This window comes from Phaenicophaeus curvirostris, chromosome 1 (assembly GCF_032191515.1).
Source record: "Phaenicophaeus curvirostris isolate KB17595 chromosome 1, BPBGC_Pcur_1.0, whole genome shotgun sequence".
NCBI lineage: Eukaryota > Metazoa > Chordata > Aves > Cuculiformes > Cuculidae > Phaenicophaeus > Phaenicophaeus curvirostris.
In genome coordinates, this window is record NC_091392.1 from 27507339 (window position 1) to 27524949 (window position 17611).

Sequence of the window (17611 nt, forward strand, 5' to 3'; positions counted from 1 at the left end):
AAATAGGGAATGCAATACTTGAAATGTATCATTGAATTTGTAACACCTAATGCTGTCAGACGGAGAACAGACCAACATAACTCAAACACCATAGCATCTATTAATAGGTTTGCCTGCCTTTTGCAATGTCAACTGTAACATTAATCCATGTTTTAAATCACAGTGTCTCAAATATCAGCTGCTACTAGAGGTACAGTTGTTTTTCAGTTTATATCAGAGAGCCCAATGGAGTCTTTTGAAGGACCTAGTCAGGTTAGCAGGGCTAACTTATTAGAAGTCCCCACTGTGAATGATTTCTCATCAGAGGATGAAGATATTAAATCTGACATTAAACCTCGTTTCTCTCCACTACCCAGAAGGCGGAATTCTGCTTCTTCAGAGGAAGAGGAGGCAGATATCCCCAGCACTGTTGCAAGAAAAGTTTCATTTGCTGATGCGTTTGGGTTTGATCTTGTGTCTGTTAAAGAGTTCAATACCTGGGAAGTTCCAAATACAGGACAAAACGATGACATAGATGATGAAGTTTTCCCTCAGGAGGAATATTATTTCTCTCAACTCTTTACGCTACCTGCTTCGCAAGAAGAACTTTTGCATAAGGTGAGAGAGCAGAAAGTACTGTTGGAGTCAGTTGTTTTCCCGCCTGGGATTACCTCTATGAATGGCATTATACGAGTCCTCAATGTATCCTTTGAAAAAATGGTCTATGTTCGGATGACACTGAATAACTGGCTCAGTTATTATGATATCCTTGCAGAGTTCATGCCTAATTCTTGTGGTAGTGAAACTGATCAGTTCTGCTTTAAGATTTCTTTGGTGCCTCCTTACCAGAAAGATGGAGCTAAGGTGGAGTTCTGTATACGCTATGAGACATCAATTGGGACCTTTTGGGCAAACAACGATGATAGAAATTACACACTGATTTGTCACAAGAAAGAAACTGCACCCAACTTGGATAATAAACCACACAAAGAGGTTTCTGATAGACATCGTAAAGGCTGCTTAAAGATGACACAAAGCAGGTGAGGTTATACCTTAACTTTTGGGAATTTCTTATATAGCTGGCTAATGATAACTTTCTAAGTGTGCTTGCTGGGGCTGAGACAGCTGTTTTCATTTATTGTTTGTTTATTGGTTTTTTAAATGATTAATTAGACCAGACTTGTTCTCAGTAAACCTCTTGTATATATCAGCCAATAGCTTTCTGCAGATGTGTTGGTTGGGATCATAGTTTTAATATATGGCATGCGTGCGACTACTTTGAAAAGTAGTGTGAGGGTCTGAAAGTTATGGGCTGTGTACTGATCTTGATCTCTGTAGGATATAAATTGAACTGACATCAGTGAGAGCTTTTCTTCAGACTGAGGTAGCTGTACAATTAAAACATTTTACTTCCACTCCCTTTGTAAGTCAACAAAAATTTGAAAGGAAAACAAATCTTGGGTTTTCACGTGATTGATTTAATATTCAGTTCTTTACATGCAATTATTATAACAGAAATGACACTGGTGGTCCAGGAAATGGATAACTCAGGGAAGGATCCTCTGGCAAAGAGAATAGCTAATACAACCTATCCTACAAGTGGTTGGGCTATTATGCAAGTTGTGTATTAGAGTAGTAATTCCACAGGCTGATACTTCTGTCTCACAAATGGTGAAATGAATAACGATTTATAAGGCAGAATTAGTAATATATTAAAGAAAAAAAGAGAAACATAGAATTTATCTCATATCTATTATTGTTATTAGATGTAGGCAAGCCTTACATTAATTATACAATAAAGTGGGAGTGGTTAACTTATAATTTAACCCCCCATAAAAAGACAAACTCAGGAATAGTAATTTTTGGCTTCCTACTCTGTTTTTAACTCATTTCTATAAGCAGAACAATGTTGCCTGTGGAAATTTCTCAGATTTTTCTCAACAGATTTACTATAATCTGTTTGAATTCTGCAGAACGGAATCTGCATTTTACTTGCAATATCTTTTGGAATAGTTAAATCCTGAAACTGATTTCATATTGGGTTTTTAGCTCTTATACTCTTTCCAAGTAAAGTGGTGGTGCTTGATTTCCCTGGTGCTCTTCCACTGAACAGGCAGGGAAGGAGGAATAGAAGTGCAGCAGCAGTGGGAGCTTAAGGGGAAGGGAGACAGCCAGGGCTTCCCCTGTGCAGAATTTTCCTTCCCAAAACCCAGACCTGCTGTACGGAGAACCTCTGCCAGCCCTAACCGCAGGTCAGCCCTGTGAGAAGAGGTGCACAATATGGCTTAGTGCCTGCCTCAGCATCATAGTGTAAGTGCAGCCCTGCAGCTAATCTGGGGCTTGATTCACAACCAGTCCAGAAAGCTCTCGTGGTGGGTAGTGCCCCTCAGGACAGGTCTGGGGCCACTGCAATGATGCTTCCTTGGGAGAGCATCCTGATATGTCAGAACAGAGGGAATGATGCCTTTACTTAACATGTAGTCAGATACTGACATTTGTGCCTGGTTCTGTATGTCATATCTGTCCTTTAAGAAGTGTTACACGACCCATCCTTGGTAAATAAGATAGCCTAAGGTCCCCTGCAGAAGGACCATGATATGAAATACCACAAGCATATGCAGGCAGTGTGATTTCAGCCTGAGTCCAGGTGGCCTACGTGGAGAAGATGATGGACACAAAGAGCTGAGTCTTAATTAAGTGAGCTCTGGGCTTCCAGATTCTTTCAGAATTGAGCTGCAAATTTAGATACAATTGGGCATCTAAGGTCAAATAACTCCTAAGAGTTTAATTCCTTGAAGTCTCCTGTGACCTATCTAGTGCTAGCATAAGTTGTAGAAGGGTTTCTTCTGTGGGAATTTCTTTTATCTGTATGTGCTATATGTATTACATTTAAGTCAGACATACAGGTATTTTAAAAAAATGAGAAAGGAGCTAACAGATCTATTCCTTAACATAAAATTTCCTTGTCTCTAATCAGAGAGTAAAGTTGTTTCCCTCCATATCAGACTGCAGAGGAATACATATATGCCTATGTATGTGTGTGTGTCTCTGTGTGTATAGATATATACGTGTATATATACACATGTGCATACGTGTTCATGTATAAGCATACATACATGTCTATTTGTGATATTAAAACCAGAGTGGTCAGATTCTTGTTTACATTAAGATTTGTTAACTGTTATCTCTTGGCAAACAGTTAACTAACACACTCTTTAGTAGCAGAAAGGCATAAAAAGAACTTACAGTAAATGCAAAAATGATATGAAAGTATTTTTGGAACACTGTTTCAGTGATTGCCAAAGCTTCTGAAAGACAATTCTGGCAGATTGTAATCCAGGACCAATTTTATGCTACAGGGACTTCACTGACTTCATCGGAGTTACAGCTTTCACCAGTGTAAATGAGGTCAGCATCAAGGCCTTTTGTTTCAAAAGAACTAAGATGCCAACCTCCATTGCTCACTTGTTTTTCAAAGTGTCTTTGTACATGTTGCCCCTTTGAGTGAGGAGGAACACCCTGCAGACATCCGCAAAAGTACCTCATTATTCTCCTTCAGACCCTCATTAAAACTCCTTTGCTTTGATGTCTAGAAAAAAGTGCAAGAAAAACAAACCCCCCCAAAACTGGCAAAGTGAGGCTGCTGATGTGCTATGACTCCTTCATATCACGTTTAACAATGCTGCCTGTTTCCCTGCTCTCCTCCACCAGCCTGTCTCTCTCTCACCTCTTGTTTTATGTTCAGATGATAAACTCTGCAGCGTGTATATGCTGTGCTAGATGTCCAGCGGGAGTCCTGGGCCGTAACTAGCTTATTTTAGGAGCTACAGCAGTGCAAACAGTTATACACAGAAGTAACAACAATTTAACCTGTGGTTCACACAATAAATAGGCAGATAGGGGATATTACTATCCATGCCCATGAGCTGGATGTCTTATACTGAAGATTTTTTTAATAGCAATCTGAATAGAAAGATGTTTTAATGGGACACTTAATTAAGTCCCTATTTCAAATTTAGAAACCTGTTATAACTTTTTTTTGAAAAAAAACTTGGCTCTGAGATATTTATACTTCTTCTGTACAATTTACCTCTCCAGTTAAAAAAAAGGCTGTTAAAGAATTATGTTTTCTAAGCAGAGAGTCTGACCCACTCTAGGGCATACTTGTGTGGCTCATTAAATGTCATTAGTGAGGATTAGTTGTGTTAGTTAAGAGAAAGGAATAATTTGAACTTTCAGAGGAAGTTACTGAAGAAACACAAATGATTGTATCATGTTACCCATAAGAATATGAGCCAGGACAGAGTTTTGTGAATGAGAGCAGTGGGGTGGCTTCTGACACCATTACTAAGAAATAAAATAAAATGGACTTAACCATCAAAAGTGGCACCTGAAATAAAGAATAGTGAGAAGTAAAACTGCATGGAATAATTAATGCTGAGCACTGTCTAGATTTGGATATTCAGGACCACATCACTTGAAATCCTGTGTATTTATTATGTTTCATTTACTTTTGCATCTATGTCTAGGCATGAACAAATAGTCTTCTCTTAAAGTCTCATAAAGTATATGCATTTAACTGTATTTTCTAACTGTATTTTCCAAGCTAATATTCTTCCCAACATAAGTTTTAACACTTTTACTGTTTTTCAAGAATCTTGAAAGGATTCACAGGCACAAAATATAGTTTGAAAAAATAACATATGAATAAATTAGTTTATGTTTTACTCTATCTGGAAGTATGCATTTGGCTTACACATACATCTAAATATACTTCGGGAAAAAAATGACTCCTAAATTCTGAAGACTGTGAGGGGCAAAGATAGAGGTTCTGTGAGTAAACAACCCTGATTTCTATCATGTATACACACACTTAAACATTCAGAAAAATGTAAATTAATTGTATCAGCTCCGCTATTTTCTGGTTTTGTTTGACTCTTGTGCTATTGGGACCTGGATAATGATTAGGAACAGAAATTTCTCCTGATCTGGACCACATGATTTTATTGTGGACCCTAGGCTCCTGCATTAGTCTGATCAGACAGGGACTCATTCTGTGCAGCATGAGGCAAACTCCTGTAAATCATACTGCACAGCTGAGTGATAATGACCTGTAAAGCATTTACCCTGTCACTGGTGAGACTGCATCCCAATTCTGTGCTTGGTCCTGGTTTGCCATCTGTCAAGAGCAGCAGTAGCGAGAACACAAGAAAAATGGATGATAAGCATGAGAACTGTTTTACAAATGGGTAAAATGTGTGTTTAGATTCCTGCCCTTCCACAAGGAAGGGGGGAGGCTAGTATTTTCATCATAACAGATAGAGTTATCCCCCTCTTGCCTCTCTGAGCCCCCAAGTTTATCATTCTGAATTGATGTTGGTTCTGTGCTTTTTTCATAATTGCCAGACCGTGTATTTCTTTGAATCCTAGTACATCGGTTCACTTGCCTCTGTTATGTTACTTTAACAAAACACAAAATAGAGCAATGCCTCATCAGGAACTACTCTATGTAAAATCTGCTATGAGAAGGAAGAGATTAAAACCCCTGTGTCTGTGGGCCACCAGTGTCAGCTTTGTAGAATCATAGTATGGTTTGCTTTGGAATGGACCTTAAAGATCATCTAGTTCCGACCTCCCTGCCATGGGTAGGGACACCCTTTGCTAGACTAGGTTGCTCAAAGCCTCATCCAACCTGGCCTTGAACACCTCAAGGGATGGGACATCCACGACTTCTTTGGGCAACATGTTTGCCAGTGAGAAAATGTCTTATGTGCATGAGTACTCTCCCATCTTCAGCTGCTATCTCATCCCCTTTCTCATGGAAGGCAAAGGAAGTAAGTTGCTGAAGATCCAGCCTGGCAGGACTGCACTGTGGTCAGCCAGTCTTCTGCAGGCAGATGGTAGATCAGTGCTTAGACTGCCTTGACAAATGAGGTTCTACATCAGCTCATATTGGCCTTTCTAACAAACCCACGATGTGATTAAAAACTCAAAGACTTCTGAGGAAGGTGTTTGGAAATAGTTTCTCCTATGCTTTGTGATGAGGAAAAATTGTATCATTCCCAGCTGGTTTATTTAAAATATAGCATTTAAATTACATTCTCTTTTAATCCTTGTTTTATTTTATTATTGCACATCATAATCAGAAAGGGAAAAGTAGAGCAGAAAAGGTGTTAAAATACATGTCTTCTTTGCGTACTGCTATTTAATCTCAAGGTTGTTTCTGGCATCTCAAGTCACAAGTTACACCTTGATCAGCATACAGCTATGGGATTTGACTGAAGTTTGTTACTATTTCTAGGCAGTGACTGCAGTCGCTGTTTTTACCAAGAGAGCAGCTGCTAGAGAATCTATCCATTCACAGGGAGACAGCTAAAAGAGGGACTCCTCTGCTATTCAATCTGACCTAGTATTCCCAGCCCTTCTCCTGCCTCCTGGTCATTGCCAGCCTCTGCCAGTTGTATAAGCAGGTAACAACACCACCAAAATAAGACTTCTCCAAGTATTTGAAGATCATAATTATCAGGAACTCAGGATGATTATATAAGGTGGTCTAAAATATATTATTAAGACAAGTAGGGTAAAAAGCGAGCTGTGGAACTGAGACTAAGTATTAGTCAATAGTCACTTGAGTTATCTTTTAAGGAAATTGCTGCAGCCTTACTCTCCAAAGTAATTTAAAATAAGTTAAGATAAACCATTTACTATTTTTTTTTCATAGAATGGTTTTGAGTTGGAAGGGACCTTAAAGATCACCTAGTTCCAATGTGGGAAGGATGCTCAAGGTCCATCCAAACCGGCCTTATGAAATACACTAAATATCCTAAAGATAATATCTAAATTAATGGCATAAAGCTTTGAATCCTATCACAGAAATGCCAGAGAAACCGGTGGAAGTTATGGACGAGAAGAGCACACACAGAGCAACTACATACCTGATAACCATTCTTGTTCTCCTAATTGGAGAGTACTTGCAGACTGAAAAACTATCTCAGTTTTCCTTTGGTGATTGTGAACTGTGCTACCTATGTGCCATCCATTTATTGCAATGAAAACATTAAAATGATCTTCTAAAATTTCAAGTAGCAACATATGAAAATAAGATGTTGATTTGCTGTCAATCTTAGGCTAGTATTTACTCTGAATCTTTTTAATGTCAGTGGTCTCTCTATCACTTCCATGATCTACCTTAGAAACTGCTGTCATAAACATTACAGAATAGAAATTTGTGCTCTAATGAATGGGAGATATTGGTTGCAACAAAGCTTTTTCTCTTGTTTGCATAAAACCATACAAAACTGATATTTTGTAATCTGAGTATAATTTCTCAGCTATATGACACATAAATACTAGTGATTAAATATGTATTGCTTGGCTTTACACTTGTAAGAATTTTTTTGCAGTTGCTACAATTTCATCAAGTTAAATATGTCAATACTGTAACACTTACAACTGACTCTTAAAGCTCTTTATGCAGTAGCTGACTTGATCCTACAACTGGCACAATAAATAAATCAGTGAACATCAGGAGTCTCACTGAACTTTGTAGAACTCTGCATGTGTAAAACTATCCTTGAATGTTAATATATACAGGACCAGAGCTTATTTCCATGCTCTTTTAGACCACTGATTAAGGATCTTCAGACAAATAGAAAGATGTTGCTAAAGAAACTCCTGTATTCCATTGTTCATTAGCTCTTTTGTTCAGTGAGATAATCTGTTTTGCTAGTTGAACTAGGCTGGTAATGACCATTTCAAAACTCTGTGTCCTGTCCGCTGTTCAGGTACTACAGTTCATAAATGTTCAGCTGAAAAAAAATGTTCCATTACATTCACCTTGACTTGGCTAAATGTTAGTCCTGAAAAGATGTTTAAAGTCAGAGAAACATTAACTGAAAACACTAGAGTCATATTTAATCAATGCATTCACTACCAGTGTAATCTGAGCTGTTTATTCTGATTATGAACTTTAAGCCATGATCCAGCCACAGCACTGTGGCTCTGAAATTGAAGCAACTGATTCAGCTACAGACTAAGTTCAGAAACCCAATTGCCCATTATATTTGAATTTTTAAGATAAAATGTGGATTTTCTGCTTAGTTACACAAGGTAGAAAAAATGGTCCAAACAAACAGTTTGCAGGTTAAATGCAGTCCCTGCCTTGTGGCAAAGGAAGACAGAAGACCTTTTAAACACTGTGGGAGCATGTTAGAAGAGGCTATTTGATCCCTAGATCTTCAGTGACACACAGGAAAATATCAGTTGATATGCCAAAGCATAATGAGGGGCTTGGCTTTCTTACTGTTTCTCCACCCTCCTTCTGATCTGTGGAACCAGCTGATACTCTGACATTAAACCCAAAGATTTATTACTGCTGGCTACTAATAGCAGTCTTAAAGAGCACTGAAGAGCACTGAGCTACACAATTGAATGTGAACCACAATATTTATGGCTGTTGGATGATAAGTATAAAACGTTCAAGCATGGATCACTTCATGTTGAGGCAGAGAGGGAGTTTGTCAGTCTTTCTATCTCCCAGCTATCTTAGTAAATCTGCACCAGTGTCTCCCAGGTCTTCTTGATAGAACTATTGATACCTATCACAGAGCTGCCTTCTTGCTGTGTGGTAATAAGACAACATGTGAATAAAAAAGGTTATAAAAATGTCTTTTGGTCATGATAACAACTGAGAATTTTATTTTCTTAAGATACTTGTTGAACTTACAGTTGCTTTCCAAGATTTAGATCATAGTTACCCTCCTTCAAGAATGACTGGCTGAGGCTTTTTGAAAGTCATCCAATTTGCTCTCCTCCCTAGGGATAGTATCTGTGTCTTAGTCCCACCTGACCACCATCTATCGCTCTACAATCTCTCTAAGACAACTGTCATCTTCTCGCATATGTGCCTCAGCAAACTGCAGTTTCCTCTAGGAAACTGCTCTCTTCTGACATGCCAATAGGGGACTGCTCTTTTTTTTATTTTTATCCACAAGAGATGCAGGGAAAGACTGGGTGCCACATAATTTAAGGTCTTTTTCCTCTCAAGTGTTTCCAAAAGAGACACAATTTGGTAGAAGTGCAGGACCCGTTGATGGTACTTGCTTTTCTCTCCTTCCATCTTTTAAAACAGTGGGAGATAGAAGCAAGAGAAGAACAGACACCCTTTGCCCTCAACTGCATTCTACAACTCCATTTTGGCATTTAACCGTGGCCCTTCCAGACAAAATAGCAGCCTAAGAAGTGTCTTTTCTGACCTCAGGCCAATCTTAGCTCTTAGGAACCTGGACTCCTAACTTATCTTTTCCTCTTTTTCAGCAGCCTGGCCCTGGAGATAAGCACCATAATAGTAAGGTGCTGCATTACTAATTCACAATGGAACTGTCAGTGGATCTTCTGACCTTGTCTCGGGAAGCCTTTCCTAATTAAATCCTTTGTTTCTCAAATTCTGTGGAGGGATTTAGGTAATTTTTTGACCAATATGTGTGCAAAGCAGCTATGTAAAAAGACGTCTGAATTGGTTTCTTTTCAACAATTTTATGTGACTATCATAAAAAGGTACAACAATCACGACAGAGTTATAAAAAGGTTTGATAAAAGTTGCAGTCTTCCTGTTCATAGTTTCTGTAGCTTTTTTTGAGATGTAACTGACTTATTATGCATGGGGTTTTCTGCAGTCTTTGTACTGATGGTCATGAGATTTCAGGATAGATAGGGCTGTATTAAGGATTAGGGCCTGGCACCAAACTTGTGTTGGGCTCGTAGTTCACTCCGTATGGCACTAAAATCTTCAAATAGACAGATATACATCTATATATTTTTTTAAAAAAATAGTACAATTGTTTTGCCATTAAAACTCAAGGTCTTTTTTAATGAGCTAGAAAATAAAGACTAATTTCTTGGGACCCTGTTTGCTTTGAGGCTATGATTATTCTCATCCCAAACCAGGCCAATGCATTTTGTTCTGTGCCACCTATGTCCCTGCTTCAATCATAAACTAAGACTGAAAAATGAAAATAGTAGTAATTGGAAAATATAATCCCCTGGATAGCAGCAATCCAATAATCTTAATAAAAATAGGTTTATTACAAACATTGCCTGAACTCTACTGGGAACTATCTTTTCAGAAAAAACACTCAAATTCCCTTAAAGCTTCTCTCTTGATCAATTGTACCCCTTGATACTATTAATCATCATATTATATACTGCTTATTCTGAGTATCTTTTTCCATTTCACTTTCCAAACTCCTTTTCTAATTTCTCCTTCTTTAGAAGTTACGGCCAGTCCTTTATTGTCCTTTTGCAGGCTCAACTGTCTTCCTGTTCTAGTGTCAGTCTCTTTTCTTGAGATGATGAAAACTAAGGAGTATTTCCTTAAGGGGGAAAATATATTTTTTTTGCAGCTTTCAGACATTGAAGAAGAGTTTCTTAGTGCCTCTATTTTTTGTCCAAAATGCTCGTGAAGGTTGTGAGACTGACTTTCCTGGTACTGCAGTCTTCTATTTACAGTGTAGTTTCAAGATGGTAGCTGCAGATCAAGCCTCCACTGCCAAACCATCATGCAAATATCCTCACCTACAGCTCTAATGATGAGTGGGTCACTCCGTCTCCCTGCCTCTATCCTCTGTGTCCTGACTATCAACAAGGGAGCTAATTAGTGTCAGTCCTGTTATTTTGGTGACACCTATTTACTAAGAACTAGATTGAGCCTTCTTTAACACCGCTGATAGTTGAAGGTCATATGAGAAAATCAAGCTCGTCTAGATTTGTAATAAGAGCTCTGATTTTATGTACAGCTTCATTCTAATAGGATCACTTGTAATGGCATAATATTTTAAAATGTTATTCAATATTATTCTACTTGATGTTCACAAAGCTATTCATTTATGGCTGCTGATTTTCTTTGCAGTTTTTACTATAATTTCTGAATCTCACCCTGTGTGATCTCAATCAGTTTGGAATCTAATGATGTAATTTAAATTATTGTTTTCCCTGTTGTTTAAATTAAATAATTTTTCTGTTGTGGTTTTATTTTTTAAATACCTTCTGAAGAAATTTAACATATAAACAGAAGACAATAATACTGCCACATATGACATGAATAGCATCATGATGGCTCAGACACATATAACATGACATCTCCACAAGGCGGGATCATTTGAAGCTGAAATGTTCTTAGGCAGGAATTGGCCATGTTTTCAGGTGCAGTCACCTGGCAAGCAGAAATTTTTGTGTGTGTGTCTATGTTAGGAGACCAGAACTGAAGAATGGTGCTCACTGAGCTTCAGTTGCCCACTGCTTTGTTGTCAGCATGGACAGCAGCTCTCCATTCTGCGTTCAGCCACTTTCTCCAGTCTTGCTCTGTCTATAATTTGTGCAGCTGCTGGTTTCTGCCCTGCCTAAGGCCTGTCCCCCAGGACTGGGGATTTTATAGGAGCCAGTTGTTTCAGCCTGAGGACGCAGCCAGCTGCCCCGGTCCACAGCCCAGCCACATTCTGTGCTCTGCTGGCCAACATCTCCCTCAACTTTGGTCTGGCACCAGAGGTTTCCAACACAGCTGTGATGCCCCTACCTAGCATTAAGATCAGCTTCTCTTCACAGCATGTAAAAGCCTGAAAATAACTTGGAGCATTTGCCTGAAATGTAGTATAGCTGAGTACTTAACTTCCTTGCAACTTTCTCTCTGGGCCACTTTACTGCTTCCCCTCCCCGCAATGGATTTGGTACTTGGAGCTCACACATCCTGCAGTATTGCCACTGACTGCCTATTGTTCTTTTACTTTGCTGCTGCTCACTTTGTCCTCTCCTTGCAAACCCTGTGTGGACTTTCCCCCAGTTCTGATATTACGTGACCTGTTGTAATCCTGTGTCCAGTTGTTTAGTGCTCACCCTATGGTCCAACATTTGAAATTTCTGTCACTGGATTTTATTCCTATGTCCTCTCTTAAAAGTACAGAGGACAATTTCATTTTCTCGTGCAGTAATGTCACTTTTCTTGTATTTTTTTCGTGTCTATGTAGTCTATTGCAACGCATCTTCTCGTACAGTGCACATCTTTTTTTATGCACCCTAATCTTCATATGCTGCAAATATAATTTGAATGACTGAAAATCTTTAGCAACCATAAAAAACCTGTATTTAGATGATTCCTAAAAAAAAAAATATTCCTTTATTTCCTAGCAATTTATTACCAATACCTTTATATACAAATTGTTGTAAAGATAAGCTATTCTTATCTAATGATTTCCAGGAGTTTAAGACTGCCTCAGCAGGAGTTGCTGAGGGATGAAACTTCTAATGATGATTTAAAGCAGTGAAGTGTGTAGGCTGAAACTGAAATAATTATTGCTGTAACCCTCTAAGCACTCTGAGTTCCTCAAGAGAAAATACTTTGTTCAGAACAGACCCTGAACAACAAAATGCTAAAAAAGTAGGAAAAAAAAAAAACCCAAACCCTTGGAGCAGGATAATTTAGACCTAGAATGAGTATAATGTGAGGATGTTCTCAACAACCACTCACAAATGCATCAGACATCACAATTAAAAAGGAATAATAATTATGGCCCCATTCTAAAGTATGTAATATTCTATTCCATTCAATAAGCCATGAACACTTTAAAACCATCAGTGTAATCCACAAACCTATATTTACAACATTAAACTGGATGTTCTGCCTTTTCAATAACTGTCATCTCATCTCTATTATTTTCACCTCAGACTCTAATTGTTTCTTTTATAGGAACTAACCTACCAGTGTCCTTGGCAGTACAGTTTATGGCTCATGCATTTACAGTAATTGTTTGGGCAATTTGCCACACAGTATAACAATCTTCACATCACAATCAGTTTTTATAACAAACAGCATTAGTTGTGAAAAATACAAGTGATGCATGATTCTTATGGTAGATAAAGGTCACCGAAGATGCCCTTTAGAAAAAGAAAGGAAAATGCTCAAGCCTTGAACTGCTTGAGAAAAATACTAATGTCACAATAGAGCTAATTAATTTGATGGTACAAACAAGAGGGGGAAAGGGCCTTGCATTCATTAGTGTCAATTCCAAATGAGAGCATACTGTTCATATAAATAATATTCTGCCTTCGTTTAGACAAAATGTGCAGGTAAACAAATCATAAATAAGTACCCATTCCTGCAATAACAATGATTGTGCTGCTTAGCATTTTTAAGGCTCTTTCTCTTCTTTAGTCACAGGGAGCTCAAATCCTGAGTACGTGCAACTTGCAGGTAGACCTGCAAACAAGACCATGTCCTGCTGCCCACCAGCCTAGCTGTCAGGCATTACTGGGCATGGACATCTCTGTGCACAGTACTGCTCTGTTCCTGGGAAATTATGGACTTACTCAATGGCTTCACTCCACAAGACATCAGTGGTAGCAAATAAAGATGTTCCAACACATGCAGCTCTGCTGCAGACATTTCGTAGCCTCTCATCTTTCAATAAATAAGAGGTCAGATGCTGGTCTGTCAGGAGGCTCTTTGACACACCTCCAGTAGGCATCATCTCCTGTGTTAGAAATCCTTCAGAGATACAAGGCATACGCCCTCTCATGCTCATGCACAGGCTGGTAATCCTCAGCCTTCCTGTCATCTCTCTGCCACCTTACAGACCCTGGCTGGTGCTGAGGCACAGTAGGAGAGGCCCCAGGAAGCACAAAGGTGGCTTCAAGCCAAGGTTGTACCTCCCATTCTCGAGCCAGGCTGTGAATTCTCTGGCAGCATTAGGGCTTGAGACTAATATTTATAAGGTACTGGAACCATATGTGATAAAGAATCATGGAATTGTATTATAAAACTGTAACTTCAGTGAGTGATAGCACAGGCATTAATTTAAATCGGTAGGAGAATTGTTCCTATAGTACATTTTGGATTGAGCCTTATGGAGGCAAGGAATCAGTTTATCTTTACTCGTAAAATATTTAGTTAATATAATGACAGACAGAGATACAGTAGAACTAACTATGGAGACTTCATCAAAGAGAAGTCAAAGTCTGCATTTTGGAGATCTACACCAGCATCCTTGGCTGCTCTTAAATCCCTTTCATGAGTCGTCATACAGACAGGATAGGACACAATTTGGATGTAGGTCTCAGAGGATGTATCTTCAGTGATAGTCTCACCATGATAATGAGACCAGAATCAAGCATATATTTCTATATTTTTTAACTTTTTTTGCATAGTAGCAGGGTTTCTTTTTTTCCCTTCTAGCATTTTCTCCCCTGTCCCACTGGTATTTTAAGAGCAGTATACACTAAGCAATATTTTAAATGTAGTTTTTCAGGAAGCCAACTGTTACAAAGGGTTATGTTAATAAAAATAAAAGTGGGGGATGACTGAATTCTTACTTACTGAGTCTACAAACAATGTAATGCAACTTCGAATCTCAGTTTAGAACTTTACAGCTATGTAGTCTTTTCAAAATTCCCTCTTCCTTACAAATTTATTTTTGTTGTGTGACTACTGAAGTTCAGAATTAGACATGGAAAATCCATAAGATATTTTCTCAGCAATTTTCTTTTAATTCAATTCCTCCAAAAATTTTACAGGCTTTCTGCTTCCAATATGCATATAGAATTTTAAAAAATATTTTTTGCTGTTGCTTTTTTTTTTTTAAATAAATTCAGCTATTTCATTCTCTACTTCCTTTTGACATGAGATCTGCTGCTAATGATACGAAAATAACCAAACTAAACTGCCAGCCCTTCCCTCCTCATGTGACCCTAGTCTCCTCAGCTCCGTGGGGTTACAGTTCTGTGCAGGATGCCTGTTTGGCTCCAGTGACATCTCAAACCCAAGCACTTATCTGCGCTAATTTGCTTTTTGCTCTTCTGCTTCTCAGTAGAATGTTGCTAGTGTACTTAACTACTTCTTTTCAAAGATCTTGTATGATTACATTCCAGTGACATTGTTCTTTGGCAAGGCTGGCTACTTTCAGTTCTAGACCTAAAAGCACTCATATTGAAAATCCTCTTGAATTTAGAAATATAACATGAAATTAAAATAGAATTACTATTTGGTTAACAACTTCAATCTTGCTAGCTTCTTTAAAGAGGACATTTTAGCTTCACTTCAATGTCAGAGTAGAAGATTGTTATTTTGATTTTGAATCTACCTTGAAGTAAAAACCAGAATCATGGAAGATTTTATAAGACCGTATCTGGATTTTTAAACAAAATTGTTTTGAAAAATCTTTTCCCTTCTACACGTTTTTAATAAAATATTTGAGAAAAATATTCTTTAAATACTTTAATGTCCCCATACTTCTCCATATTTCAGACTAAAAAATATATTCCCACATTTTCTTTTAAGTATGAGGTAGTATAAAATTGTTCAGGTTGCATTAATTTCAAGAGTTTTACAGGTGCACTTTCATCTCTCCATACTCTGCACTCCAGCAATTTTAGCCTTTATTTCACATTCTGTAAAATAAATAGCTTGTGATTTAGGTATTACGTTCTAGCTTAAATGGATATAACACAAAACAATGCAAATGTTGCTGCAGGCTATACAAACATACAGAAACAGCTTTTGCCAAATATTGGTGTGTGAATTAAACCCACAACAAGCTATAACAACCTCACCCATTATGAAGATATTAGTAGCTCCTGGCTATAGTCCCAAACCTATTTCAGACCATAGCAAAGCACCTGCTGTTCCACAGTGAAATGTGTGCTCCTGAAAGCATAACTCTCAGGGCATATACTTGCATAGGAGCATTTAAAATAGGGCTGGACTGGGACTATGGGATCACGAAGTCTTACCCCTTGGGAAATGTGTTACATAATCCTGTTCACAAAAACACATCCATGTTTCCACACCGAGACCTTCTCAGCTTCTTGTGCCTGGTACTTACACTGAAAAATTACAGGATATACTTTTCAAATGCTTACAGATCTTAAGTTACCACAACAAATGTTTTTTGTGAACTCTATTAATACATTAACAAAGTCTTGCTGCTTAATATCTTTTCTACCTTCTCAGTATTTACCCCTTTGCTATATTAATAGAGGGCATTTGCTTCTCCACCCATACTTTATTTTGCTAGGCTGAAAATAGAAATACTCAGTTTGTCTCCTTAGTTAATATAGATTTTTCATCCTGCCAGTTGTAGTCATCCTCTGCATCTGTTCCAGTTTGAATTAATCTTACTTGAAGAAGGTATACAAGTGTTCCAGAGGAGTTCTTACTTGTGCCTGGTGCCATGACATGAATATTTCTTGGAAATCTTTCATTACTGGGAATACCTTCACCAACACCTCACTGCAGAACTCTTTTTGCCTTGTTGCTCTGGCCATCTCATACTGGTGGCTTGGAAATGTTTTCTGCCAAAAACAAACTCAGATTTTTCTAGTTTGTCTATTTCCTCCAATTTCTGAGCCCTCATTTTGTGGCAGAAACTCTTTCTAGTCCTTAAATGTATAACACAGCATTTTGTAATTTTGAATGTCATCCCTAATCTATTATTCTGATCCTCCAGGCCACCCATTTCTTTCAATCCTCCTCGGTGTTGGGATGTGTCCCAACTTCCTGTCTGCCATGGATTTAACTTAACTTTGTGCCTTGGTCTGTAATAACATGACTGAGTAAGTCTGATGACACAACTGGTTCTCTCCAATTCCCCAGTGATATCTGCCAGCTTTACACAGCCCAGCTCGTGGGGCACCACTGTCACCAAGCCCCTCTCCCACTGCCTAGCTCTTGTACTCATCTCCCTCTTCTCCAGTTTAATTAATAGATTTCCCATGTGACTGCACAATAAATGCTTTCATGAAGTCCAGAGAGATTCAGTAACTGATCTTTAGACAAGGGAAATATAGTAATCTTATCAAAGACAGACATTAGCAGGTGAGTCTGGCATTTTTATGCCGTTTTCCATTATCTGTATTTATCCTTTCATTTAAGTTTTGTTCTAAATCTATTACAAAAACTTTTTGAAGGCACTTGGGCCTGTAGTTGCCCTGACACTACTTCTCTTCTTTTTCCTAGATTTAGCTACTACTTTTCCTATTCTTCTGATACTGTTGCAGTAGTATAAGGACCAATTTGATAGATTTGAATAGCAAAGATTTTAAGCCAATGCATGATTTCCTCCATTGAATGTCTCAGTATTTTGGGTTAGAGATTATCTGCTCCTCTTAATTGGAGCATATTTAAGCACTGAATTCTGCTTCCAGACTGGATGTAATAATGTCATTTTCAATATCTCTGTTCCTGTCAGTTATGCCCTGAAAGATGTCTGTTCCTATAAGATTCTGCCCTACCACTAGCACTGTGGTAGAAAAGTTTAGGGGAATTATTTTGATTGTGGGATTTTCCATAGGTTGTCTAAAATCATGATCAAACTTCAGTGGTACATTATAAGTACTAGCCCTTTCTGAAGTCAAAGAAATACGGTTTATTGGCTAAATATTTTTTTTTGTCACTTGCAAGTTGTCTACTCCTCACATCTTTAGGGTTCATGTTTAACATTTTTTCTCAGTTTGGGAATCCATTTCTACATAAATTTGGGACTTCTGAACTCCTTTGCATAACGTCCATCAAAATTTAAATCCTCTCAGTCCTACTAACTTGTTGTTGATCTTCCCATTTGCTCTTTCTAAAGGCAAAAATGTAGTGATT

General features: G+C 38.1%; 1 protein-coding gene across 1 annotated transcript in view; it reads left to right on the top strand.

Annotated features, from left to right (window-relative positions):
• The first annotated feature begins 201 nt into the window (after positions 1-201).
• PPP1R3A (protein phosphatase 1 regulatory subunit 3A) overlaps positions 202-17611 on the top strand; it is a 36215-nt gene continuing 18805 nt past the window's right edge. Inside the window, exon 1 of the mRNA XM_069851183.1 lies at positions 202-1019. Coding sequence (XP_069707284.1) covers positions 226-1019 — 794 coding nt within the window. The 5' untranslated portion in view covers positions 202-225. The remainder of the gene's footprint in view (positions 1020-17611) is intronic.